A 27483-nucleotide genomic window follows, 5' to 3' on the forward strand; every position below is an offset into this window, starting at 1 on the left:
TGCCTCCTCTTTTACCTCTTGATGATTCTGGCAAGAAGATTAGATTGGGCAGGGCTGGGGTAAACCTGATAGCCTCCTAAAGACTCTCCAGCCCTGGTTGCCTTGACTTCAAGAGATGTCTCCCCTTCTTGGGAGCTACTTTTCTTGGAAGGAATCCTGATGCAAGGCCCAATTAAATTCCAAGATTCACCTAACAGCTTGGAACTTGAGAGTGTGGAACTCTAAATGTTTGGATATTTTGATGCCATGGTGGATTTATTCCTTTAGCCAGAAAAGACTCCACCTAAGGTTCATTATTGGATCTGTAAGGTGTAAGCACCAAATCCTACCTAAAATTTTTGTTGGCTGGATTTATCAAAGGACTACGCCTCTACCTCTTGATTCAAAGTTGCTGCCCTGGGAACTCTTAAAGGGTTTGTGTCCCCAACATCTTTTGCTTGTATCACCAGATTCCTGAAGACAATTTCCAAACTTTATCATCCTGTTAAGATACCTGTTGGCAACTGAAAGCTTAACATTTAGTCTTGAATCACCTTCAGAACCAAACCTTTGAATGAATAGCTATCATATTTAGTCTTCATTTTCATTAGTCTTGCCTTTTTGACTGCTGTGACTGCCAGATGAGCTATTGAACTTAATGCCTTGTCCATTAAAAAGCCATTCCTACAGTTTTTCCCCGGAAGAGAGATTCAGAATTATTTTGTGGTTTTGCCCTGCCATCTTAACCAGAACATATTCCTTCTTTTTGTCTTAGACCACCTCATCCTCAAGAGATCACAGGGGGCACTGTCTAGATATCTGCATAGCCTTCAAATCCAGCTTGATTAGGTCACGTCCTTTAGGAAATCGTATGCTTGCTTTGTTGCTTATGGTGGTAAAAACAAGGGCTTCAGAGCATCCATGGAAATCATCTCCAAGTCTGAGCTCACACAACAAAATCTGTCAACGTCTCAGGCAGAAATATAGCCTCCAGCAAGGAGATGAGCAAAGGATCTAGCTGACAATCTCTACATTCCTTTCTCAAACCCTACCAGGTTGCTGACATCTTTAAATACTGCGTTTGTTTGCCCAGTTCTACAGTCTGCCATTCTCCCCTTACTTGCCTCCTTATTTTCCTCTGGTGTTCCCTCCACTGTCTTCTTTAGGAGGACTGTTTGTTTGGTCTAGAGTGTGTTTGGAAGAAGCAGAGTATTTTACAGCATGTGAGAATTGATCATTTGCAAGTACTGCATCATTTGAAAGACTTACTGCACGTTAGTCTTCTCGTGACAGGATTAAACCCAAAGGATTCCTCAATCTCAATATGTGGTTTTTTTAACTGTTTATTTTCTAGAGCACAAAATGTTGCAAGTGTCTTGACTGAGGCTGTGGTGCAGTTCCAAGGCTTACATAGTGATGCTGAGTTTCAGTTGCTTTGTAACCTATGTGGGCATTGTAACCAAAAGTTCACAAGTGATCTCTGGTCTTGACTGAAAAGGTTTATTTGCAGTAAATTCAAATTGCCTGTCCTCCTCTGTTGCTGAGTAAAACACGCCCCCGTTCAGGAAATTGCCAGCATACATAGGAAACGCACACACATTGCTTTTAAATGCAGGAGGTAAATAAACTGAAAGTTTACTCTTCTTCTAATCATTCAAATACAGTAAAAGTTGTAGATATAAAAAATTGACAAATGATTTTTTTTAATAACCTGCCAATCTCCCTGTTTCCTCATATAGCCAGCTACTAATCTTCACCTTGTACACTGAAATAAGTTGGCTTCTTCAGTTGAAGCCTTCAACATTTTAAGAAGACAAGAACACTATAGAAAACTCAGTATTATGGACCTCTCTTCTATGCCCCACTCTCTTTCCTCCCTCCCCTTGTCTCTCTCTCTCAAAAAAACCCACATACACTGTTCTCTCTCTGCACTAACTCAGGAGCTGAAAAGATGCAATACTGATGATTATAATTAAAAATGTTGAATATAATTCAAATCTTCACAGCAACTAAAATTTTGTTTCTAAAACTGAATTCACTTGTCTAGAAATCATTCACTAATCTCTAATGTGAAAGCTTCCTCCATTAATAATTTTACTTGATATTTCCAGTAAAAGCATATTGCCAAGTATTAACTCTGTTGTGCATCAGACAGCTACCCCTTTAAACTCCAGCAACGCAGACAGTGATATTCTGTACTTCACCTATCTTCTCGATAACCAGCACAGCTGTAGCAATGGACTCTGGATAGTAGAAAGAAAATCAAAAGCAAAGACTCTAGGGTTTCCACTTTTAAAATATTTTAAAATATCTTGAAGCACTGCTACTGTGAAAGTCATCTAAATTTACAATATCAGATGGCTGTGGGATACTTCTGTCCTTACTGATTAAGTCACTTCATTGGTCACCAATTTTATAAATGTTCTCCTTAAAGATATGAAGGTTGGGATAGTGTAAAAATCTGATGGCATTTTGGAGGTTGTCACTAATTCAGATAGGAAGGCTGAACTGAGCTTCTGACAGAGCTGTTAGTATCCTCTTGATTTGCCTATTAAACATCTGTTCACCAATGTAATCCCATTGCCATTCTCCTTCTCTTGATCAAAGCCACTCCTGTTTGTAAAAAGCTGCTATTTTCTTCCTGCCCTAAAGAGGAAATCCTGGTATCAGCAACTGTTGCTTCCTGCGGTGTATAGTACCTAACAAATGAACTGCTTAAGAAATGATGCACAAAAAGAGTGGGCTATAATAAGTTTATCAGAGCAACTTAGTAAAGTTGAGGGTTTAAGGAAAACTAGCAGAGTACCTATCTAGAGCTGGATGCTGTCACCCAGTCCAGCATAAAATTACATAGACACTACACTGTGTACATGTTGACCAGTGTTTAATGGTTCTTGCTACCTCTCTTGTTCACTCTTAATTCAAACTGAATGGAATTAAATGATTTATAAACTACCTTAGTCCTGGGAGTGTTTTATGCACTACCTCTGTATACTTAGTCACTTTGAATGTATTGTACAGCAGCTGTGTCTGCTTCCTGTTGGATGTTGCAAGGTTTAAATGTGTTACCTAGATTACAGGAGTGGTACAAAAGATTAGCATTGACATGCTTGCCCGCAAACTATACTGACAGACCACAAGATACCTTTGGAGACAGAAGCAGGGTTTAAGAATAGTGGTTTCTAGTTTTACAGGTTTTGTGATTTAGGACTGAACTGCTTAAAACTTTGAAATTGTTGTTAGCTAAAAATATTAGACAAGGAATTTATACTAATGCAGTAGTGCAAATGCTTTATTTTGCTGTTTTTAATTAATGCAATCTCTTACACAGTAGAAAATGCCAGCTTTTGTGTATACTAATGCAGTATCTTAAATGGAGCAATTAGTTTTATTTTTATGGCTAGTTTCACACTGAGGCAGATTATGCCTGGCCTATATGCAAGTTTAAATGAGGGAGCCAGGCAGACTTGCTGTTCCTACTTTATGGGTGCATAACGTTCCCGAGAAGCATGACCAGGCCCCACACCTGCACTGGTCCAGAAAGTTGGCTGGCTGCAGGGGGGTAGCAAGCTGTACTATAAAAAGGGATGTAGCAGCAGGCATGATGTCTGCATGCCTAGGAACTCTGCACCTCCCCGCATTCATTGCCTACAATGTACAAATGAGTGCTAGGCTTTTTAGAATGTTATGCAGAATTGCATGTATTTAGAAGCTTACGCAGCAATAATAATGGGGACACTGTGTGGTCTTGCTGTCAAGGCATCATTCTGAAGCTCTTGTCAGTTAGTCGTGCTGGTTTTTTTCACGTATGTGCTGTACACATTTTAACTTAGGAGACACAGTGAGATAAGCTAAAGACCCGCTACTTCAGCCCTGAAGCTTAAGTTCATGACTCCAGGATTTCGCTGAAGACAGCTAGCAATTTTACATCTGCTGTGGTTGGTAGTGAACATTAATGCTGGAAACACCTCTTTAAAGACTTAATTTCTTACAAAACAAAATAACTTCCTTAGGCTGGTGTAGGTATCCAGTACTTGTTTTTAACTGGAGAGCAGTTTAACACCACTTACTGAAATTAGTTTGGTTGTTTTTACTTATTATAAAGGAATTTTTTGGCATCTTTTCTAAAAATATTGTATTTTAAAGCTTTACATCCCCTGTTCATTTCAATGCAGTTGTATTTTTGGAAGCAAGAAGTCACATGACAACCTTGAAACTTATAGGTAGCAAAAGATGTGTGTTTAGGCAACTTCTTGATCTTTATTCCTAGGCAAAGAAAGGCTTCCAGGTTGAAGACTTTGCAGGTTCTGCTAATAGTGTATTTTGTAGGAACACAGATGAACTACTGGAGATAAATCCATGTTCTTAAATTTGAATGCACTATTCTTGGAAATGTGGATGCTACAGGGATTTTATGTCTTGGGCATTCCTAGGAAAAACGAAACGAATGAGCAAATGAAGAATTCAACTAAACTTTTTAAAGCAAAGTTTAATAAACCTGAAATAAAACTGAAGAAAGGTAAATGGTTTTGAAACACTGTTTCTTGAGAGAACCTTTTTTCTGTTCCTCAGATTTGTTCTAGTTATTGAGAAAGCATTCTCTGCAAACAGCACGTGGCCTCAAGAATGAAGGGTTACTTACCACCTCACTTGGTCTAGCCCAGGGGTTGGCAACCTTTCAGAAGTGGTGTGCCAAGTCTTCATTTATTCACTTAATTTAAGGTTTCGCGTATAATACATTTTAATGTTTTTAGAAGGTCTCTTTCTATAAGTCTATAATATATAACTAAACGATTGTTGTATTTAAAGTAAACAAGGTTTTTAAAACATTTAAGAAGCTTCATTTAATATTAAATTAAAATGCAGAGCCCCCTGGACCGGTGGCCAGGACCAGTAGCGTAGCTAGGGGGAGAGCAGGGCAGCGGCTGCTCCCTCACTAAGCACAAGTGACACCTTTTTAATTTTACTCACCTGAGAGCGGAAAAAAAAAATGCACCACCCACTGCGGCGCTTTTACTGACGGGGCAGCGCTCTGGGTCTTTGGTGGCACCTTGGCGGCAGGACCTTAGCTCGCTCCGGGTGTCTTCGGTGGCACTGAAGCTTCATCGCTGAAATGCCGCCGAAGACCTGCGGAGCGAGTGAAGGTCCTGCCACCAAAGACCCGGAGAGCTGCCCTGTCAGTAAAGGCTCCGCAGTGGGTGCTGCCTTTTTTTTTTTCTGCTCCCCCTCTTCCCTCCACCTGGCTACACCACTAGCCAGGACCCGGGCAGTGTGAGTGCCACTGAGAATCAGCTTGCATGCCGCTTTTGGCACACATGCCATAGGTTGCCTACCCCTGGTCTAACCATTACCATAACATTACTACAACCTGTCAAGGCCCAAAGTGAATCCCTTTTAATGCTGCTCTGTCGGCATCAATTGGAAGACACCCCATATAGCCCCTCGAAAATAAATAAATAAAGTTCTAGTTCTCCAGCGTCCTCAACATAGTCTACATGGGTTCTCATAAAAATGGAAGTCATGCTGTCTATGTGCCATTCTGTTCCAAATTGTTAAAAATATATACTCATTAGTAACACATTTTATGTACAGAACTGTGGAAAAGGAGTAACATGAAGACAAGCCTATGGAGAGGAAAACATCTCAGGCTATTAGTCTGTCCAATAATACAGCAAATGTTTCATACTTTCATCTATGCTAGTTCTTTCCGTGGAAATGAAAACCTAGGATAGGAAAACATTTAGAAGTGAGCATGAAATCAAGCACTCTTCTCATTAGCAAAAACAAAATGTTGTTTTAATTTTTGAAGTCCTTCTAACTGAATGATGGAATGGAATTTTATTATAAAAAAGCTTTCAGGAAAAAGATACAACAGTTAGAACATTGTTCCCCTAATCAGAGTTGAATAGACTGTTTTAGTGAGTTCTTAGAAAATAACTTGGTGAAATGATTTTTAAATTGTACCCTAGATACTAGTGTAGATGAAGCAGGTGGGAAGATAGTTTTAAATTTTTTTTTTCATTTTCAGTATCTGAAAAACTTAAGATTTTTGTGTTTGGAGAACTAGTGACCCCTCCCACCGGTGTGCAGTTCATCCTAAAATTGATCTGATATTGTATTCTAAGAACCTAATGCAGTCAGTAACATTCTGATATAGGTATTATCTCTGAGTCAGATCATGTTCCTGTTGATCTAACACTTTTAAGATTGACTTAATGAAAACAGACATAAAAGTTGGAGATTAAATACCATGCTTTTAAAAGATTCTGCTTGTGTAAATAAAATTCAAGACCCTTTAAGTAATTACTTTGGGGATAAATAATGCATAAGATATGACAAAAGGAGTAATCTGGGATATGGTAAAGCTGTGGATAAGGGAACATCTTGTAACTTTAGTTGCAGGAATGGAAACCCGGAGAGCTAATCAAGAAAACAACGAAGGAAAATTGTAAACTAAGAACATCAATGTAAAGGATTAAAGAAACTACTCTATATTGGTGCACTACACAGATCATGGTGAAACTTAATGGCCTCTGTTATATGAGAGATTATACTAAATGATTTAATGGTTCCTTCTGGCCTTAAACTCTATGAATCTATATAATTAATGCTAGAAGTAAACTGTATACACTAATATTTAAATAAATATTTTATGAAGCTTTGAATATTTTCTGCCTTGAGAAGTGGAATCTAGCAACTCCAGCCTATTAGAAAGAAGGTTTCAGCTTGTGCCACATGTAAAGTAGTATTATTTGCCTTGTATTTCTTGGCTTGTAGACAGATCAAGCAGTGTGGGCAATTGCTATTGGGATGGTACTGGATTTGGTTTATCAATGGTATTTGGATACCTTGGAAACAAAGCCTAAGACACTAGCCTCACAGCCTATATAGGGAGTTGACGCTCTGTACCTCAGGGGAACACCCTACACCCCTGTGTTAATCTTTATAAAATGATTGTGTGATATCAATGCAGTCTGTCATGTTGAGTGTCTTCGGAAGGCTCATAATGCACTGAGCATGGTTGTTATATTGATGTTCTAGTAATTGTTACAGTAATGTTATAGTACGGTTATAGGTTATAATTTCATGTATATAGTTCTGAGGCAGAAAATGTGTCCTCATGACTTAAAGCAGGCTCATGCAAAAACTCCCCAAGAACAGAGAGGCAATTCACACCTCTTCAGGGCATGGATGGGACAAATCAAGCCCAGTCTCACAGGAACAATGGACACTGGCTTAAGCAGCAACAAAAGGATCTGTTAGACCAGGGGTAGGCAACCTATGGCATGGGTGAGAGCTGTTTTTTTTTTCAGTGGCACTCACGCTGGCCACCAGTCCGGGGGCTCTGCATTTTAATTTAATTTTAAATGAAGCTTCTTAAACATTTTAAAAACCTTATTTACTTTACATACAACAATAATTTAATTATATGTATTAGACTTATAGAAAGAGACCTTCTAAAAACGTTAAAATGTATTACTGGCACGCGAAACCTTAAATTAAGTGAATAAATGAAGACTCGGCACACCACTTCTGAAAGGTTGCCGACCCCTGTGTTAGACCCTCCAGGGAGTCATCCCCTTCCTTTGGTCAGCTTAGAAATACGATGAGGTAATGCTCCCCTGATTCTGGAAGCGGGGGGGGGGGTGGCAAAGCCAAGAGGACAGAAAGGACATAAAAGGGAGAGACACTTTGTCATGCTCTGTCTCTTCCACCTACATCTACAGACACCACCACCACCAAGCGACTGAAACGCTGATCAAAGGAGAGAGTCTGGCTGAAAAGTAACCATCCTGCCTGGGGTGAAACTCCACCAGAGAGGTCCTTTGGGGCCATCTGCCTGTCCCAAGTCAGGATAAAGGAGAGGGTTGGGCGTGGGGCTAGCAACTCCACCTCGTAAAAAATCAACCTGCTACAGAAACACCAACAATAGAGACAACAGAGACTTTTACCCTGGAAAAAGAACGGTCTTCAACTTGAAGATGCATGACTCTGGGTGGTAAAAGCCGTGAGGAAGCCACTAAGCCGATTACCCTTCTTGCAACCAGGAGGATTACCATAGGCACATGGAACGTGAGGACCATGTATGAGTCAGGAAAGACGGCGCAGGTTGCAGCAGAGATGAGGAGCAACAACCTGACCCATTAGGCATTAGCGAGACAAGATGGACGCAAGCGGGACAGAGACGACTGTTGACAGGAGAGCTCTTGCTGTATTCAGGACATGAAGAGAGCGACGCACCCCAAACACAGGGAGTAGGCTTCATGTTGTCCAAGCAGGCACAGAGAGCACTGATTGGTTGGGAGGCACATGGTCCCAGGATCATCACAGCATCCTTCAGAACTAAAATGAAGAGGATTAAGATGAATGTTGTTCAGTGCTACGCTCCAACTAATGACAGCGAAGAGGAGGACAAAAATTATTTTTACAACAGACTCCAGAAAATATTAGAGATTCTCCCAGACAAAGACATCATCATCCTTATGGGAGACTTTAATGCCAAAATTGGACCCAACAACACAGGATACGAACAAGTCATGGGGACCCACGCTCTGGGAGAGATGAGTGAGAATGGAGAGAGATTTGTGGATCTGTGTGCACTTAACAACCTGGTCATAGGAGGTAGCATCTTTCCTCACAAGCGGATCCACAAGAGTACCTGGGTATCACCAGCAGGCATGACAGAAAATCAGATCGATCATGTCTGCATTAGCAAGAAGTTCAGAAGATCCTTGCAGGACGTTAGAGTTAGAAGAGGAGCAGACGCGGCGTCCGACCATCACTTAGTGGTGGCCAGATTGAAGCTGAAGCTGAAAAAGAACTGGATAGACGTGTCAGACAGAAGAGTGAAGTACAATGTCAGCCTTCTGAAGGACCATAAGACCAAGGAAGATTTTGGACTGAAGCTGAAGAATAAGTTTTCAGTATTACCGGATCAGTCTGAGGAAGAGGAAGACAGTGTACTAAACAGATGGCAGAAAGTGAGAGACACACTTAGGTCAGTATGCCAGAAAGTGCTTGGAATTAAGAAACACTAGCAGAAAGAGTGGATCACAGCAGAGACCTTGATCAAGATAGAAGACAGGAAGAAGAAGAAGGCAGCAGTCAATAACAGCAGGACTAGAGCAGCAAAGGCCAAAGCTCAAAAAGAGTATGCTGAAGCCCATAGAGCAGTGAAGAGGAATATTAGGAAGGACAAGAGAGAGTATGTGGATGAACTGGCAGCAGAAGTGGAGCAGGCAGCATACAGCGGTAATATGAAGCAGCTGTATGATACTACTAAGCGACTGTCTGGAAAGTTCAGCAAGCCAGAACGTCCCGTTAAAGACAAGCAGGGAAAGTCTATAATAGGAATAGAACAACAGATGAACAGATGGGCGGAGCACTTTGAGGAACTCCTGAACAGACCAGCACCACCAAATCCACCAGATATCAACCCAGCCAACGAGGACCTCCCAATTAATTGCGATAAACCAACCAGAGATGAGCTCAGAAAAGCCATCACCATGATGAAGAATAGGAAGGCGGCTGGACCTGATGACATCCCAGCAGAGGCCCTGAAAGCAGACCTGGATACTTCAGTGGAAATGCTGTACCCCCTCTTTGAGAAGTTATGGGAAGAAGAAGTGATTCCGGTAGACTGGAAAGAGGGATAGCTCATCAAAATCCCCAAGAAAGGAGATCTTAGCAACTGTGCCAATTATAGAGGAATCACACTCCTGTCGGTGCCAGGGAAGGTCTTCAACTGAGTCCTCTTAGAGAGAATGAAGGATGCTGTCGATCCACAGCAACGAGATGAACAGGCAGGCTTTCGGCAGAATAGATCATGCACGGACCAGATAGCAACGCTTCACATCATAGTTGAGCAGTCTATGGAGTGGAACTCCTCGTTGTACATCAACTTTGTTGATTATGAGAAAGCGTTTGATAGCGTGGATCGAGAGACCCTCTGGAAGCTCCTTCGGCACTACGGCATCCCAGCAAAGGTGGTCAACCTGATCAAGAACTCATATGACGGTATACACTGTAGAGTGATCCATGGAGGGCATCTTACTAACAGCCTCCAGGTGCAAACTGGAGTCAGACAAGGATGCTTGTTGTCACCACTTCTCTTTCTCCTCATCATCGATTGGATTATGAAGACATCCACTTACGAGCATAGGAACGGAATCCAGTGGACGTTTTGGACCCAGCTTGATGACCTGGACTTTGCTGACGACCTTGCACTCCTTTCGCGCAGTAAACAGCAGATGCAAGAGAAGACCAACGTAGTGGCAGCCACGTCATCACAGGTTGGCCTCAACATTCACAAGGACAAGACCAAGATCCTTAGGATTAACTCCATCAGCAATGACCCAGTCACACTGAATGGAAGCCCCCTGGAAGAAGTGCAGTCCTTCACCTACCTAGGTAGCATCATCGACCAGCGGGGTGGCACAGACGCAGACATCAAAGTAAGGATTGGTAAGGCAAGAGCAGCCTTCTTACAGCTCAAGAACATCTGGAGCTCCAGAGAGCTGTCTTTGGCAATAAAAATTCGACTGTTCAACTCCAATGTGAAATCAGTCCTACTGTATGGAGCTGAAACCTGGAGGACAACCAAAACAACCATCAGGAAGATCCAGACCTTCATTAATAGCTGCCTCAGAAGGATTCTCCAGATCCACTGGCCAGACACCATCAGTAACATCCACCTCTTGGAGAGGACCTGTCAACTCCCAGCAGAGGAAGAAATCAGAAGGAGAAGGTGGGGTTGGATAGGACATACACTACGTAAACAGCCAACTAACATCACCAGACAGGCACTGCGGTGGAACCCCCAAGGCAAGCGGAAAAGAGGCCGTCCAAGAAACATCTGGCGACGCGACCTTCAGGCTGATAGCAAAAAAATGGGCTATACCTGGAACCAGCTAGAGCGAATGGCCCAGGATAGAGGACTCTGGAGATCTGTGGTTGGCGGCCCATACCCCAATTGGGGTGACGGGCATGAATGAGTGAGTGAGTGCCTGGGGTGAGAAGCATCTCCGTTAGGGACATTGAAAGTGTTAAAACTCATTCTAAGCTGATTTTGCTTTTAATTCAATTTATCAAACTTATAAGTCAATTTTTATAGCTAATAAATCTGTTTGTTTGTTCTACCTGAAGCAGTGTGTTTGGTATGAAGTGTGTCAGAGGCTCCCCTTGGGATAACAAGCCTGGTACATATCAATTAAATTGACAAACTTATACCCACTGGACTCTGCAAGCCTATATAACTGGACACTGCAAGACAGAGGTTCCTAGGGTTGTTTCTGGGACCAGAGGTATTGGCTAATTTCATTTGTTTGCAAGTAGCTGGGAGCAGCTTACGTGCCAGAGGCTGTCGTGAACAGCCGCACAGTGGGGGTTCTACAGTAGAGCAGGGTAAGGCTGGCTCCCAGAGTCAAGGATTGGAGTGGCCTAGCAGATCACTGGTCCAGACAGCACCAGAGGGGAACGTCATAGGAGTATAATAAACCTAAAACGTTATCCCGTAATATGTTCTCAGTCTACGTACTGCTGTAAATGAGTGTCAGCCTAGATGATAGGTCTCACGGATTGAATCTCCCTTCCCATTGAAGATGGCATTTGGGTATACTACTTGCCTTGTATATTATACAAGGTTGGTTGGTTTGATTTTGGGCACCCTGGGATGTGTACAGTAGATATATGCTGTCAGCTTTGCATGTATGTCTGCTGGCAGTTCTAGTTTCTTCACTGGCATTGTCATAAGATTTATCAGCCCCTCACCAGGCACAATGATATTGGTCCAGTTCTTGTTTTCAATGGCTTTTTCAGTAATCTGTAAATTTGCACCCATTACTATAGTATCTAAGTTTGGACTGTTACAATCTTTTTATTAACACTTAAGATTCCAGTTAGTGTTCCTAAACCAAGCCAAGTAAAATTTGTTTGCATTAAGTATTCACCTTCTAAATATAATTTAATGTTAATTGTTTGAATTTTTATTTAGATGAATGCTTTCAAAATAAGTGGCTGCATTTAAATGTTTTTCTGCTTGATAACAAATGCTGTCACTAAAAGGAAATATGTTAACCCTCAGATTTACAAAGAATAAGCATTTCAACTTGTGGTTGAAGTTTATAGTGCAATAAATCATGTGCTTTTCTTGTACCATATCTTGCAAACACAGTTGGACAAGAGACCATCAGATTTGCCCTCCCACAAGCAGAGCTCTTGCAAGGTTGCTGGCCAGCTAAAAATGCTGTTACTTTACTAGTACATGTCAAAGATAGAGCCTCGATGCTGGCGGAGTCTGATTTAAGTGGTTGTGGTCAGTCTGAGGAACCTGTGATGTGATAAGATAGCATTCGTGAGGTCATGTGGTTTGCAAGCACCCAATCTAACACTGCAGCTTTGTCTGCCGTGTGTCTGTGTATAAAAATATAAAATGCATTTAAAAAGTTTTGTTCTTTAGTAACTGTGCCCTTCAGTTTTATATCCTGGAGAATCAGGGACATTTTACAAACTAGATAATTATAAAGATTATTACCAAGGTCGAAGATGTAGATAGTGTCCCATTCTCTAAACAATAAACCAAAGATGAAGAAGCAGCATTATATAGTTCTGTCTCTATTTCTTCTTCTTCCCTTGCTGAAATCATTTATTTTGAGGCTGGGAATTTTAGTACTTATCTGTTTTTGACATAACCAAATAATTGAGGCAAAAGCATTACTCTAGAACTGACACTGTATTTATGAAAGTTAGTGGTCTTAGCTGTCCACATCATCATTAACAGAAATTGGGATCTAAGATACACTTGGCAAAAAAAACTAAGGTTGATTTCATAATAATCAGGGCTCTGTAGTACATAACTGTGGCCACAGAGTCTGCCTTGGAATTATGCTCCTGAATCTAAATTTTCTTTACAAAAAAACATCCTCTATTCATCATGGCTGAAAGAAAACCTTACAAATGTGAGCAGTATAAACTGATGTGGTCTCTTCCTGACTCTGCAGACACATGAAACAATGTACTGGAGCAGCATAGACTGCTCTGTTAATCTCAATGTGACTGAAATGTAAAGATGTCAGTTTAGGTGCCAACATTAACTGTTTCACTGGCAATTTCAGATTAGATTTAATAGTAAAACACAAGTTGAATATGCTTGTTTTATTTTTAGAAGCCTCCTTTTTAAAAACTTTTTAAATGAAGTAGCCACAGACTTTTCAATCTACCACATCAGAGAGCTAAGGAATCTGGGTCCACTTTGCAGGGGAGTACACCAGACCTTGAGTATTGTATATTGGGGACTATCAAAGCTATCTTGGCAAGTCCAAAAAAATCTGAATTCTTGTACATATTGCAGTTCTCTTCTGCATTGTAGATGCTGTGTACATGCAGAAGAGAAGATATAGTCTGTGGGTTATATAATGCAAAAAATGTAATGTTAAAAAAACCAAACTGGGTTCTCATCAGTTTAACATGGAGCTACTTACTGAATGAGTTAAGGAAAAGTACTGAGGAATTGTCATGATTGTGTAGGTTGTAAAATATTTTCTGATAAACCCTTTTTTTTGGCACACAGGTTACCTTTAAACTTGTTCCATTTAGCATCAGTTATTTCCTCAGAAGACTCCTCTAAAGCTGATATAGGAATGCTATATCTTAAGTACGAAGTCCCACTTGCACAAACCCTTTATCCACTGAGATGTAGTTCTTACTAATATTTTTTTTTTACTGTTTTTTTGGTATGTCTTTCTGAATTAACGGCCACAGATACAGAAATCTTTTTAGCTGTTGAATAGTTAGACAGACAGAAGCAGTGTATACTTCCAGATAGCACTCTGCCAATATTCCTCCTTCACTGAGGGACAGCATCTAATGGAGGGAGTTCATTATATATGTTGTAAATGCATGACAAGTGCCATTTGTTATAGTATTGTTAATATGTTATTAGCATAATATTGCTAAATTGAAACCATCTAGTCTTAAATTTCTGCTGTATTTTGAGCTTCCTTTGTTTTACTCAAGACAGCAGTCTGAAAGTTGATACGGTGAAGCCACTTTTTTGACATATAAATTGCAAACACAAATTTTAAAATGTTTTGTTTTCTGAGCAGGCTGCTCAGTCGTCCTAATGAGCAACACAGCACTTTTTAGATTAGTATTTAGAGGTAGCAAAACACTTGCATCTTATTGTTTTGCTAATTGCTTTATAGTTAAAGAATTTTATAGTAATTTTTCCTTTTTTTTTTTAAAAAAAAAAGATTGAATCCACTGCCCCCCTTCTGATTGGTGTTCTCAGCATATACTTGGAGGACCTGAAGAGTGATTTCATGAGGCTGTATTTCAAATTAGTTTTCCATCTTCCCAACCAAGGGGCAATGAGAGAGCACTGCAACCCAAATTCCAGCATCACTATTCAGGTCTTCCTAACTTGATCCTTCAGTAGGGATTGATAGGGCTCAGTTCCTACCTCTAAAGTACAGATTCACGTTGTGAGGTATACCATTTATGGTAGCTTTACACCTAGCTGGGATTTGGGTCCATGGCTTTCTACCATTCCTCCCCATCCAAAACATTGAGAGAGGAGAAATATGAAGGAAAATCATGGATTTCACTATGCAAGGAAAAAAATGTAAAAAGACCCTTGAAATCCTAATATGATGTAAACTAATGTGAATATCTGAGGTTAAAATTTTCTTACAGACTCCTCTGAATATCCGATTATTCTTTGTACTATCTATGGATCCCAAGGTGGTCCTTCTTGGTACCCAGGAAAACCACGGCCCAATGTCCATTGATTTTTTTGTCTTGTTTTGCAGGGAGGAAAAAGGGACTTGTTTTATTACTGTTGATGGAATATATGGGCCCAAACAGTCAAAGGGGAGTTAACATGCCCCTGTCACTGTACAATATTAATAGTATTTTTTTTGTTAAACAAATTCAGGGTTCCAAGTACAGATACTGCTTATACCTTGGCAAACAAACTAGGACATGTCAAAGGTTAGAATATTATTGGTTGAGACTCGCAAGATAAAGAATCAAAACAAGGCTAAATCATTGAAACTGAAATTGTTAATCAAAATCTTACTCAGTCAGTCTCTTTTTAGAGAGGAATATTGGTTAGTCTCTGATTCAATCAAGCAGTCCTTGGTGGGGAAGAAAGGATTTGTTCTGTTCAGTTTTGAGTTGAGAATGATTGATTAGTTAGTTTCCTACTTTCAACAGAACAAACACCAAAAGTGGGGTAGGGGGGGAGAGGATAGCAAAATATGGGGGAAATGAGGCTTTTGTTGATTTTGGGTTATTCCATCCTGGAAGGATGCTTTGGGTTGGCAGATTGTCCAGAACAGTTATTCTTCTGGACCCTGCCTCACTTCCCTAGTTAGGTGCAACATTTGGTTGGTCTGGTCAGGTTCCTTTCCTTCACTGGTTCTTCTCAAGCTGAGCAGAGCTAGATGGGCTTTCTCATCTTGTTATGCTGCTGCTATTACTACAGTTGTTATCAGGATCAAGTGAAAAGCCAGCAGAGTTGGGACCAGAGGAAAACAGTGGTGGGGGTAGGGTAGAAAGGAGGACAAGGAAGAAGACAGAGCAGGATCTTGCATGTATCTGGCTGGGGTCCTTGCAGCACTGATGGTCAGGTATTGCCAGTGGTGTGCTGAGATCTGGGTGTCACAATGAGAAATGCTTCTGCTGTGCCTGTAGTAATGGTGATACTCCTGCCCCTTTCCCCCTCAATTTCTCTTTAAGGGTCACAAAAGGGTGATGGGCAGAATAGCCCAGCCTCTCATGATTTTGTCCACCAATTAGGCCTAAATTTTGGTTCCACACTCCTCTTGTTTACCAAATATGATCTTAACAACTCCTTGATGTCCTTCAGTAGACCTTTAAATTAAGTCCATCTTTGTCTTTTGCATCTTTTTTTTTAAATAATTCTATGTAACAGTCTATTGGGACAACTTACAAACCTTTACCCACTTCCACCAATTAGGCCTACTCCAAGTGTGAGCTTTCTACTCCCCAGTTCTTACAACAGACTCCTGTGTGTGTATAGCTCAGTAGAGAGTGATACTGCTGAGGCTGCTGCTGTCATTAGGGCTACTGTAAAATCCCTCCTGCAGCCATCTCCCATAACTAGCCACTTGTGCCTCTGATCACAAATAAAGGCAACTCAATGGCATGAAGCCACATGGTCTTATGAACTGAGCATGGGTCTAAGAATGTGAGTCCTGCATTCTAATACTACCATTAATACTGATTGCTTCTTTTGCTTAGTCAAGTCACCTAAACTTTCTGCATGAATGTTCTTGGGGTTGGGGTGTGGGGGAGGAGTAGAGGTGAGCAGGGGTGGTTTTTGTTTTTGTTTGTTTTTTTTAAACTGAACTTTCAATTTTCATGGGCTAGTGGTAGAGATCACAAAGTGTTTATAGTATCAGAGGGGTAGCCATGTTAGTCTGGATCTGTAAAAGCAGCAAAGAATCCTGTGGCACCTTATAGACTAACAGACGTTTTGGAGCATGAGCTTTCGTGGGTGAATACCCACTTCATCGGATGCATCCGTCAAAGTGGGTATTCACCCGCGAAAGCTCATGCTCCAAAAGTCTTAGTCTATAAGGTGCCACAGGATTTTTTGCTGCTTTTAAAATGTTTATAGTTCACTGGAATGTACACAACCTTCCAGTGACTGAGGACCTAGTAGGCCCAGTAACTCTAGTTTATTTGAGCAGTTTTCCCTTGTAAAACATACATGAGATGTTGGCAACTGTACAACAAATCCCAGCACCAACAGCAGGATTCCACTTTAGCAAAAAGCTGAGGGCAGTGAGGCTGCACACCACTGAATGATGCATGCTCGTTCTCCTATCCCAAAGAATCCTCTCGATTACCTTCCTAAAATTCTGACTGGCCGTGATCATAGAGATGCGACCATGGTGGGTAGAACTCTTATTTGGGGTAGGAAGCAATTGTGTCCTAGCCAATTTAAGAATACAGGGTTAACCCATGGCTTTAAAAAGACAGCAGAAGTGTGAAGTGATCTCTTCTTGTAACAATAGTATCTATGCCCATAACATGTACGTACTCAGCCTCTGTGCTAACCAGATGCTTGAGGTTTCAGTAATTTTATTTATAGGTGCCAGCTATCAGGAAGAGGGAGTAGAGATGTTTAGATAGTTCCCTGGACAAAGTGTCATAGCACTTGCAGTGTGGTCATAATGCTGTTCTAAAATATTTGGGCTTTAGCCCAGAAAGCTTTTGCCCAAATTTGTTAGTCTCTAAGGTGCCACAAGTACTCGTCACTTTTTTTTTAAATATTTTTGGTGCCATTTCCTTACTTCAAATAAACACTTGTATTAGAACCTCTTGTAGAAAAAGATTCTGGGAATTTTCCTTCCACCTACCAACTAGTTATTTTATAGCACCTTCCCAGGGCTAAGTCAGCTGAAAACTTTTTTAAAATCATTGTTTTATTACAACAATTTTTTTCAGATTTTAAGAAAATTAATGAACTAAATTTGGTTTGTAATGACCAGATACTTTTTTTTATGAATGGGGACAGGTTAAAAGTAAAGAATATCTTTCTCAACACTGTGTTTTGCTACTATTTCAATCATATTTGCTATAGAATTTCAAAGTTTAATTGGATTATATGGCACTATATCAAAACCATAGTTTTCAGCTATGTAGTGCAGTGATCAAGAAGTCATGACCTCCCATTGATCGCTTTATTGGTTTCCTGTTCTGATTCACTGGAAACCTTCTGGTCTGAACATTTGTCACTAGTTTTAATCTTTGTCACGTTTACAATACAGCAGCCTAGGCTTTGGTAAAGCTGATACAGAGCACACAGTTAGCATCTTGTTTCCTTTTGGCTCTTGAGCCCTTGATAACTGATAAAGCTGTAAAACTACTTTCTATTAAAAAAAAAATCTCTTATTCATAGTTGTAAAAACAAATGCAGAACAATCTGAAATACAAAACTAAAAGGCAACTGGAGTTGAGATTTTTTTAATGCATTAAAATTTACATAAAATGTCATGGTTTTAATTAATTTACAAAGAATTGCATGATTCCTGCCATCATCTGTACAGCCATTGGAAAGCATTCTTTATTTCAAGACTGATTTCCAGAACCCGAGAATACAAGATGAAAAGGCCAAATGTACTAAATAGGTGCTATAAAAATAAGCCTGAAATGACTCAATCTTGGAAACTTGTTGCTACTGTGTTGCTGTTCGCTTATGACGTGTTGCTATGGTTTGAACTGTCTAGTGACATGGGCAGCAAAGTTCACTTTGCATTAGTATTTCAGTTTGTATGCCACTGTTAACACCATGCATTTGTTTCAAATTAGTAGTTTAGAAAAGAAAATTACTTTTGGATCATTCTTCAGAAATTGGAGAATTGAGCAGTTAGCAATGGTTCTTACACTGGTAATCACAGGCCTAAGGGGTTAACTGCATATCTTTACCTTTCATCATGGTTGCAGTTCCATTATCACTGTTACCCTTTTCACTCCCACTGTTCACAAGTAAACTGCAATTATCTCAATCCAGAACATCTTTGCATTTTTAAAGAGAACCTGTCATGTTGATAGGAAGCTGAATGTGGAAACAGTGTACAGGCTCCAGCTGCTACAGAATGTCTGTTGCCTCCATGTTGTGGGCTTGATATGTTCACAGCAACTCAAGCTCTAGTGTCATACTGGCTCCCATTCAGTTTGTTTCCAGTTCAAAGTTGTTGGCTTTTTTTTTTTTCTGTCCAAACTGCCAAAGCAATTAGTGGATCAAGCCCCGGGTACATGAAAAACTGAATTTCATTCAATGAACCAATAAGGCAGTTCTTTACTATCCCAGAGGAACACATCACTAAGCCCAGCATGAAACATGGGAGTGCTAGGACACAATATTCTTAGTCAAGGGGATCTGGCTGTGGAACAAACTTCCAGAAGAAATTAAACAAATCCAGAGTCTTTCCACTTTTAGGAAATGCTGTAAAGCCTTCCTCTTTGGGGGAGGGGGAGGGCTTTCTGACATAATGAGAATGACACAGTGCTAGCACTTTCTATCTGCCCCTTGTTACTCTTTCCCCCCACCCAAACAAACTCTACTCCAGAAACCATTTTATACCCCCCAGGGGAGAACAGCCAGACACCCTGGGAAGTCCTCTAGAGACTTAATTAAGGTAGGTTGTAGTAGCCTAGTCATTGGAGGTATTTCAGAATAGGTTAGACAAAGGGCTGTGAGGGCTGGTCTTGGTTCCACTTGAGGGCAGGGGAATGGACTATGACTTCTTGAGGTCCCTTCCAGCCCTACATTTCTGATTCTGTAACTGCTAATCTGTTTTAGGTAGAAGGTGCCTCGGTACTATGGTGATAGTGGCACTATAAAGTCCTCAGACAGAATATGCTAGTACAGGGGTCAGCAACCTTTCAGAAGCGGTGTGCCGAGTCTTCATTTATTCACTCTATTTTTAGTTTTCGCGTGTCAGTAATACATTTTAACGTTTTTAGAAGGTCTCTTTCTATAAGTCTATAATATATAACTGAACTATTGTTGTATGTAAAGTAAATAAGGTTTTTAAAATGTTTATGAAGCTTCTTTTAAAATTAAATTAAAATGCAGAGCCCCCCAGAGTGGTGGCCAGGACCTGGGCAGCGTGAGTGCCACTGAAAATCAGCTCGTGTGCCGCCTTCGGCACGCATGCCATAGGTTGCCTACCCCTGTGCTAGTAGATAAGTCTGTGCTTCCCATTCATAAAGGGAAGTGCCTAGTTGTTTAGCCAGTTTGTTCTATTTACTAAATATCTCTTAAAATGAATGTTCATTGTTCGTTTTTTAGAAATGCCTGTCACTGAGTATCTCATTCATGGTGGATGATGCTGGGTTCTCACTCCAAGAATGCCAGCCTTGAGTTCCAATTAACTTCCCAAATGTACTAATTTACGTCTGAATGCAGTCTTTAAACTACTTGGCTCTGGCCACGCTAACCAGCCAAACAGCGAAGCTGGGCGAATGTTCAAATCTTGTTGCCAAACTCTCTAGTGTAAATGGGGGCCAATGGGAGCTTCTGTTTCACTGATAGATCAGACTGAACCTTCTGTTAGGAAGTAAGTTTGAAACAAAAAAAATGCAGTTCAGCATTTTAATGCTTACAAGAGACAAGAAATGTCATTTTTGCCGTAGCTGTATTTTTACAACACTGTTTAGTGATGTATTATTCACTGTTAACCCCCAAAAGTTTTGAAAACAAGTTTTGAAAGTCTCTTGCCGCACAGCATTAGTATGCATGATCAAGGCATTTCCTGTCTTTAACCTACAATACCTCTGCATCAGATTGTCAAAGCAGCAGCATCTAGTTTGCTTATTTGCTTTTAGACACACTTACTCATTCTATTCTTTAATTAGACACTGATGAAAATTTTATGTATTGCATTGCAGTTTTCCCTTTTTAAAAAGCTACACTTACTGTTCATGTGTCAGTTATAGAAAATCCCATAGCTGGAATCTGAGCATCTGCTAGGAAAAAATCCTAGTGCTGCAGAATAGAAATGTGCATAAAGTTAAATGTGATGAGGTGAAGATTTTTTATTTGGTTTAAGGCTAACTACTGGAGTGGAGTAGGGAAATGATTTTGTGCTTTTTACTGCTCTATTATGAGATGTCATGACTACCTCAATTTCCCCAAATATTTTACTTGGTCGGTCTTTTGGTTTTTGCGTGTTTTTTTTTTTTTTTTTTGCTTTTTTTTTTTTTAATGCATAACAAATATCAGGTCTTCACTTCCCTTCCTTTATTCCACATCTCCTCCTCCATTAACTGACAGCTGGGAAAAATGACAGTTTTAGCTTTTTGTGGTACCACTATCTCTTTTCAGTTCTCCAGCAACATGCAGATAATTACTAATGTTTGTATAAAACAAATCGTTTTAAGTTTCTGGACAGGAAAGAGAGGCTGTTCATACCTGAACAGGAAGTAGTAAAGGACAGACTGTATGGAGCAACGGCACAACTGTACTCCATATTTAGGGTATAACAGAGTTTGTATTGTAAGCCCAGTGTTGGTCCCTGCTATAAAAATCATATTCTCAATAAGTAAGTTAGATCTTGGGCTGAAACAGAATTTTTGTAGAAAATTTGAAGTGACTCAAAATTGTTCTTTAAGGACACCCTAACAATAGAGCTAGCAGGGTTTTTTTGGATGTGTTTGAAAGTGACACATAGTTAGAGCTGTCACCTATGTTATTGGACTCTTCCAGCAGAGATCTAGTGCCTCCTAAGGCTCATTGGGGATCTCTACTCAATGCAGACCTTGGACAGCCCATAAGCAGTTAACTCCATCCCCAGATTTAAAATCTGGGACAATATAGGGTATTGGAGAAAGCAAGAGGTGAGTGGTGGGAGAATATCGGGAGGCCGCATCTCCTCCCTCTCCCATTTGGGTGGACTTCTGAAGTCAGGAGAAGGGGGAAAACACCTCAGATTCTTTGGTAAGAGGGGCTGATGAACCTCCAGTCATGAAAAGCTCATACAGCACCAAATTCTCCTAACCCTTTAGCTCACTGGGCATTTCTGAGCTACCCAAAGTCCTAACAAGCCTTACTAGGGTTGTTACTTCCTAAGGGAAATCTGCTTTCCTGTAGAGCAGACGGGGAAGGAGTCTTCATTCCCACAAACCACTCTATGGGTGGTTTTCCCTGGTCTACTGACACCTTCCTTCCCCCCACCCCCCCGCCGTCCTTCTACCAGCCATATCTGTCCTTCCTGTGAACCTTGGAAAGAGATCTCCAGTCCTTCAAACATTAGGAATGAACAGGAGGGCAGCTACTCTCCAAATCTGTCAGAAAGGAGCACTGATCCTGAGGACCTGAACATTTGCAGGAATAGTACTCTTATCTTGCAGACGTTAGGGAGTCCGGTATATTAGGACTCTCTCCACAAAACAGTGCTTCAGGACCATGATTAGTAGGAGACTGTGGTAAGCAGAGTAAGGGGACGTTCCCTTGCCTCAGCATCTCCTATGATCAGCTTGGTAGGGTCTCCTTTCTTGTGGATCATCTGGAGTTTGCAAGAACAAAACTCCTGTCCCACAGACCTGGGGACTATCTTAAAAACTAAGTAAATTCCCACAAAGTTTAAGATTAAAGTTAAAGTTCCTGGCATAATATCCTGGCTTGAGGATGCAGCTGCTAATATTAACTAAAAAGTAAGTTAAACAGGAAATGCAGTCACTGAAATAAAAACCACAACCTGAATTCTGTCCAATATAGTTGCAAGCATGTAGTATTTGCAGTGAATCAAAGTACTGTACAATTTCCTTTGCATTGGTATTAAGAGTATTTGTTCATTTGGTATTTTTACATGGAAAGTCCTTTAATAGAGAAAAGGTGCAATATGCATTGCTCGATTCATTTAAGGGCCAGTTGTGTAGCTCTCCTCAAAACATTTTTTGCATTTGATCCTGCATTTGAGTGAAAATTGTCCTGCAAATTACTGTAAAAATGAAAGATGTCCTGTTAAAGTGATGTCCTTTTAATTATAGTAAAATGTTTGCTTGAAAGTAATTAACATAATTGATAACTAATATCATGCTTCTTCCTTTTTGAACCTCAAAGAGCAACAGACAATCTTATTTGAAAGTTATCTCCTTAAGATCAATGACAGAAGGGAAACCTAACTTTCTAGACTTACGTGGAAACTAAATCTGTAGTGGAATGCATAGAGAATTGAATTGAACCCCATTTGGACCATAGTGTTATGACTGCCCATATTTGTGAAGACCTGTTTTAGGTGATAGATTGCTGATACTCATGTCTGCAACTATGAGATTTTGTCTATCTTCTCTCCTGCTGCAGAGTTCAGGTTGTGGTGGTTTGAGTGTGCATGGCTTATTGTGGAAGTACAACCTTAACATCTTGCGGGGAGAGGGGTTCTGACATTTGCTTTGCCTAACCCTCTTGAAAAGGAAAATGTCTGGTCTCTGTTGATATGTGCCTGAAACCTTAGCTTCATTTTAAAGTTTTGGGAGTTTTTGGTGTGGAAATATATTTCTGCATTATAGTTCACCCTTAAGGAGAAGAACTTCAGTTTTAATTGAGACTTAAAAGTCTGTTTTCCTGTTGACAGCTAGACAATTTAAGGTAGCATGTTTACCTCAAAATTTCCTTTAAGCTAAATCTTTACTTAAAGAATAGGTATAGTAAAAGAGTTGTTGAGGATTTTTATGGAGAGCTGACACTGTTTCAGTATCTCTTTTGTGACCATCTTTAGGTTGGGACTGCCATCTTAAATGGTATTTTACTTTCAGCAGGGAACAGAGGCCAACAGTCACGAGCCTGATGAGGACTAAGAATTCAGAACCCATTAGACACCATTCGAAGTTAGAATTAAGGAAACTTTTTAAAATTTTGTGTGTTCAGATTAAGTTGTTGTTACTGATGCTTAACTTAAATAGCATTTAACTTGATAGCTCTTACATTTTTACTTAACTGCCTGATCCCCCCACCCCCCCCGGAGAAATGGAATAGAATCTGATTGGGTTTTGTTCGGGTTTTTTAAGCTTAAATCTGCCTCATAAGGCTGCTAAAATGGCAGCTTTGTTAGATTCTCTTACAATATTCACTTACAATGTTAAACATTCTCTGCTCTAATTAGATGTAGTGGTTAGCATATAGTTTCAGTAACAGTTGAGTTTTCTTTTGAATCATGTCTGTTTTATAATCAGGAAATCTTACTCAGGTCCAGAACAAAAAAGGGCTTTGATTTCTTCAGACTGTTCCTGTTGTAATAAGATTTGCATAATCCAGTATTGATTTTTTTCCTATATGGATTTGATATGAATAATCTGTTTTCCTACCTTGAACCAAAAGAGTGCCCATGCTTTGATCCCATTTCCAGACTACAGAACGGTATTAGTAATCACTACTGAGTGCCTTGACTCGGCTAGGCAAGCATCTTTATGTCGAACATGAAGTACAGTTCTTGACTGCTGTAGAACTGTGGTTTCTAAAATCTTCAGAAGAAACAGAAATGACTGCCTCCCTTCTGTGCCATAATCTATCACAATCTTACCAGTGTCAAAATATTAATCTATCATTTTTTCATTGCATCTTTTCCTTTTACTGTAGGCTGACATTCTAATGTTTAGAGATTTCCTTAATAGCTTCAAAGAGATATAAAGGGGGTATCTTAAAAATATAATTTGTTTGCACTTATATCAGCACTCTTCATGTGCTAAAACCTGAAAATCTTTTTGCTGTCTCTCTCCTTCATGCATGGCTTGATGAGGCAGTCAGCTTCAGGTAAGAGTATATTACCAAAGTCCAGCGACACAATTGTTAATGTTATATGCCTGTCTTCTCTCAACTGCTCTGAATTAATAAATGTAAGTTCCATTAGCCTTGGACAATGTTTATAATCATAAACTCTCGGTGCGTTCCCATGGTTAACACAAAGCATGCGTTCTGTTTTCAAAATGTTTCTAATTCATGGCTTCTTACATGAGAAGATTCTGTTCTTGATGGGACGGAGGAGGCAAAGGTGGAGTCAGTCCTCATTTGGTCCTGTGATTAAAACTTTGATCTCCTATAGGCAGCCTGTCTAGGCAGCAGTGAAAGTGTGGGTAAAGCTATTGTTACCTTGAGCTATTAAAAGCCTCCCTCCTAATGTCTGTGGGTCTACCAGGCCTGCTGTATTCCCAAGCCTGATCAGGCCAGAGTCCCCACAGAACCACCACATGAAGAAACCACCTAGTCTTCTAGAAAAGAGCAGGGGCGAGAGATCAGAACGAGGCCTGTTAACGCCTTTCTGGGCAGAAAAGCCAATCGCAGCACTTGAAAGAAGGACTAGGATTTAACCAATTATAACTCTCAGAGAAGGGCTTAACTGCCTGGCAACGGCTGTGCCATGCCCCAGGAATATAACTCCAGCCCTCCTCAATCTGGGTGTCCTTGAAGGGCTAACCCTCTTTCCTCCGAGAGGAAGTGATCTTCCGGTCACAGAAGGGACTGGAAAACCTAGGTTTTATTCCTGGCTCTTGCCTGCACTTTGTGACCTTGACAAATCACTTAATTTCTATCCATTTCATTTTCCCAAATTATAAGCTAGAGAATATGGCTTTCCTGTCAGATGTGCTGTGCCTCGGTTCACTAATACTTGAAAAGAGCTTTTAAGATTCTGTAGATCCTCAAATTAAAAGGCACTGTCCATTTAGGTTCTTAAATTGGTACCATCTACTGTAGCATCTGATTCCCTCAGAGCACAGGCATGTCATGCTGAATTTTAAATTTTACACATACCGAGTAAGCCTTCAGTCAACAGCAAATTCACTGGGCATAGGGAAGGACAGGAGGATCTGTGCAGTGTATGCTTTGGTAATGAGCATCTACGGACCTATGGCTCGTAAGCCTACTGAGTAGTAAGTATCTAAGTCCTTCCTTAGCGCTGGTATTACACACTGCCTTGAATTTTGGACAAGTTACCCTCATGGTTACCCTCAAGGTTCTCTCTTGAATGGTAGCTTTTTTTAAGGATTTCAGTTCTCTAACAATTGCTCATTTCTAGAAAAGAATGAAATTTGATGATAGTACAAGTCAGATTATTTTTTACTTTCTTCAGTTAAAGACCAATAAATTGTATTGGAATGTTTTCTGTTTTACAATTAAAACTTGCTATTTTTTTTCTTCTGTTGAGGAAAAGTCCAGGTTTTGCAGTAGGTTAGTGCACTGACATTTCACTTCAGGTCATTTAGGGTCAAATAGCAATATTCACATTTTTAACAAGTTCAAACAGGCTTTGGGACTTGAAGCTCCCAGAACCGTTTTTATTGCTCAAAGAAGTGAATCCAGAATGGCAGCCCCAAGATGTGAAGCTAAGCTTTTCAGGGTAAAATCTATCTGCCAGATTTTTTTAAGTCATTGTTTCATACACAATACAGAATCGGGCTAATAGTGGAGGATAGAAAGATCCGAAGGAGAGGCTAGAGTTCAAGGTTGGGATGGAGCAAGGTTTTGGCCTCTTCTATATTTTCTACCAACTGGCCTGGCCAGTGCCAGTGGGCTATGTCACCCAGACACAGGTGCCTGCAGATGCTGCTACTTAAAAGCATGTCACTGAATTGCTATCACAATCTTAGCAAAATGTATGACTGACCCCTGCGTGATTTGCTTGTTCAGGGGTTTCTTTCTGCAAATAAAAGTTCAGATAGCAGTAGTTCAAGTCTCTGGGGCTTGAGGGCAGTTAGTGTTGGAAATCAAACCTCGCAATAGAACTGACGTAAGCACCAGTGGCCTACCAGTGCAGTCACTATATATTATGTGCCTTATTACAATGTACCAAGTCTGTAGACAGGGTCCCCTGCTCCCCCCTCCCCCTGGTGTTCCATTATTAGTCCTGTTTAGCTTTGGAAATACCATAGTTAAGTACTGGAAATGTTTGGGTTTGTCCAATCCATATTATGAGATTCTGCCACTTAAAGTGCAGATAGGCCTTTACGAATCAGTTGTTTTTTTTTCACAACTAGGTAGATCAGTGTTTCCCAAACTTGGGACGCCACTTGTGTAGGGAAATCCCCTGGTGGGCCAGGCCAGTTTGTTTACCTGCCGCATCCGCAGGTCCGTTTGATCTCGGCTCCCACTGGCCGCGGTTCGTTGCTCCAGGCCAACGGAAGCTGCTGGAAGCAGCGCGGGCCGAGGGATGTACTGGCCGCCGCTTCTCGCAGCCCCTGCTGGCCTGGAGCAGCGAATCTCGGCCAATGGGAGCCGCGATCGGACGGACCTGCGCACGTGGCAGGTAAACAGCCCAGCCTGCCAAGGGCTCTCCCTACACAAGCGGCATCCCAAGTTTAGGAAACATTGAGGTAGATGAATTGGTGGCTTTTTCCAAATACATTATACTGCTCCCCTTCTATGTATGTATCTATTTACATTATTTGACACAACATGGGATATAACTGTAATACAGCACAAGATACACACGCTCAAAAAGTCCTTACTTTATGTAGGCAAATTTCACTCAGCAGGAGGACTCTGCAGGTAAAATGTAGGAGTTTTGATCATTTGTATGTATATTCCATTCTATGCATCTGAAGAAGTGGGCTGTAGCCCGCAAAAGCTTATGCTCAAATAAATTTATTAGTCTCTAAGGTGCCACAAATACTCCTGTTCTTTTTGAAGAGATGAAATCCACCTTCAAACCTGGAACCCAGGCATGGGTCTGCAACATGTTCTGCCACCCTATGTGTGCACCACTCCCCCCCCGCGCACACTCTCTCTCTTCATGGAGACTTTCTTGGTTAAAGGCTGAAATAACTGCAACCCCATCACACAATTTCCATGGTATATTAAGGCCACTGAAGTAATCATAGACAGGGCCAGCTTTAAGCCGATTCCCCCTATTTCCCAGAATTGGGCCCCGCGCCTTAGTGGTTTTTTTACTCACCCGGTGGCGGGGGGTTCACTCCGGTCTTCGGCATTTCCGTGGTGGCAGAGGGAGGAAGGGGTCTGCTTCAGGGCTTCTGTGACAT

General features: G+C 40.7%; 1 protein-coding gene across 6 annotated transcripts in view; it reads left to right on the plus strand.

Annotated features, from left to right (window-relative positions):
- The window catches only part of EVI5 (ecotropic viral integration site 5), a 132445-nt gene that overhangs the window by 102505 nt on the left and 2457 nt on the right, over nt 1-27483 (plus strand). Inside the window, exon 19 of one of the 6 annotated variants that reach the window (XM_030572076.1) lies at nt 24253-24262. The exons of the other annotated variants lie outside the window; for them this stretch is intronic. Within the exon in view, the coding sequence (XP_030427936.1) occupies nt 24253-24262 (10 nt within the window). The remainder of the gene's footprint in view (nt 1-24252; nt 24263-27483) is intronic. 6 annotated transcript variants of the gene reach the window in all.

Source organism: Gopherus evgoodei, chromosome 8 (assembly GCF_007399415.2).
Source record: "Gopherus evgoodei ecotype Sinaloan lineage chromosome 8, rGopEvg1_v1.p, whole genome shotgun sequence".
NCBI lineage: Eukaryota > Metazoa > Chordata > Testudines > Testudinidae > Gopherus > Gopherus evgoodei.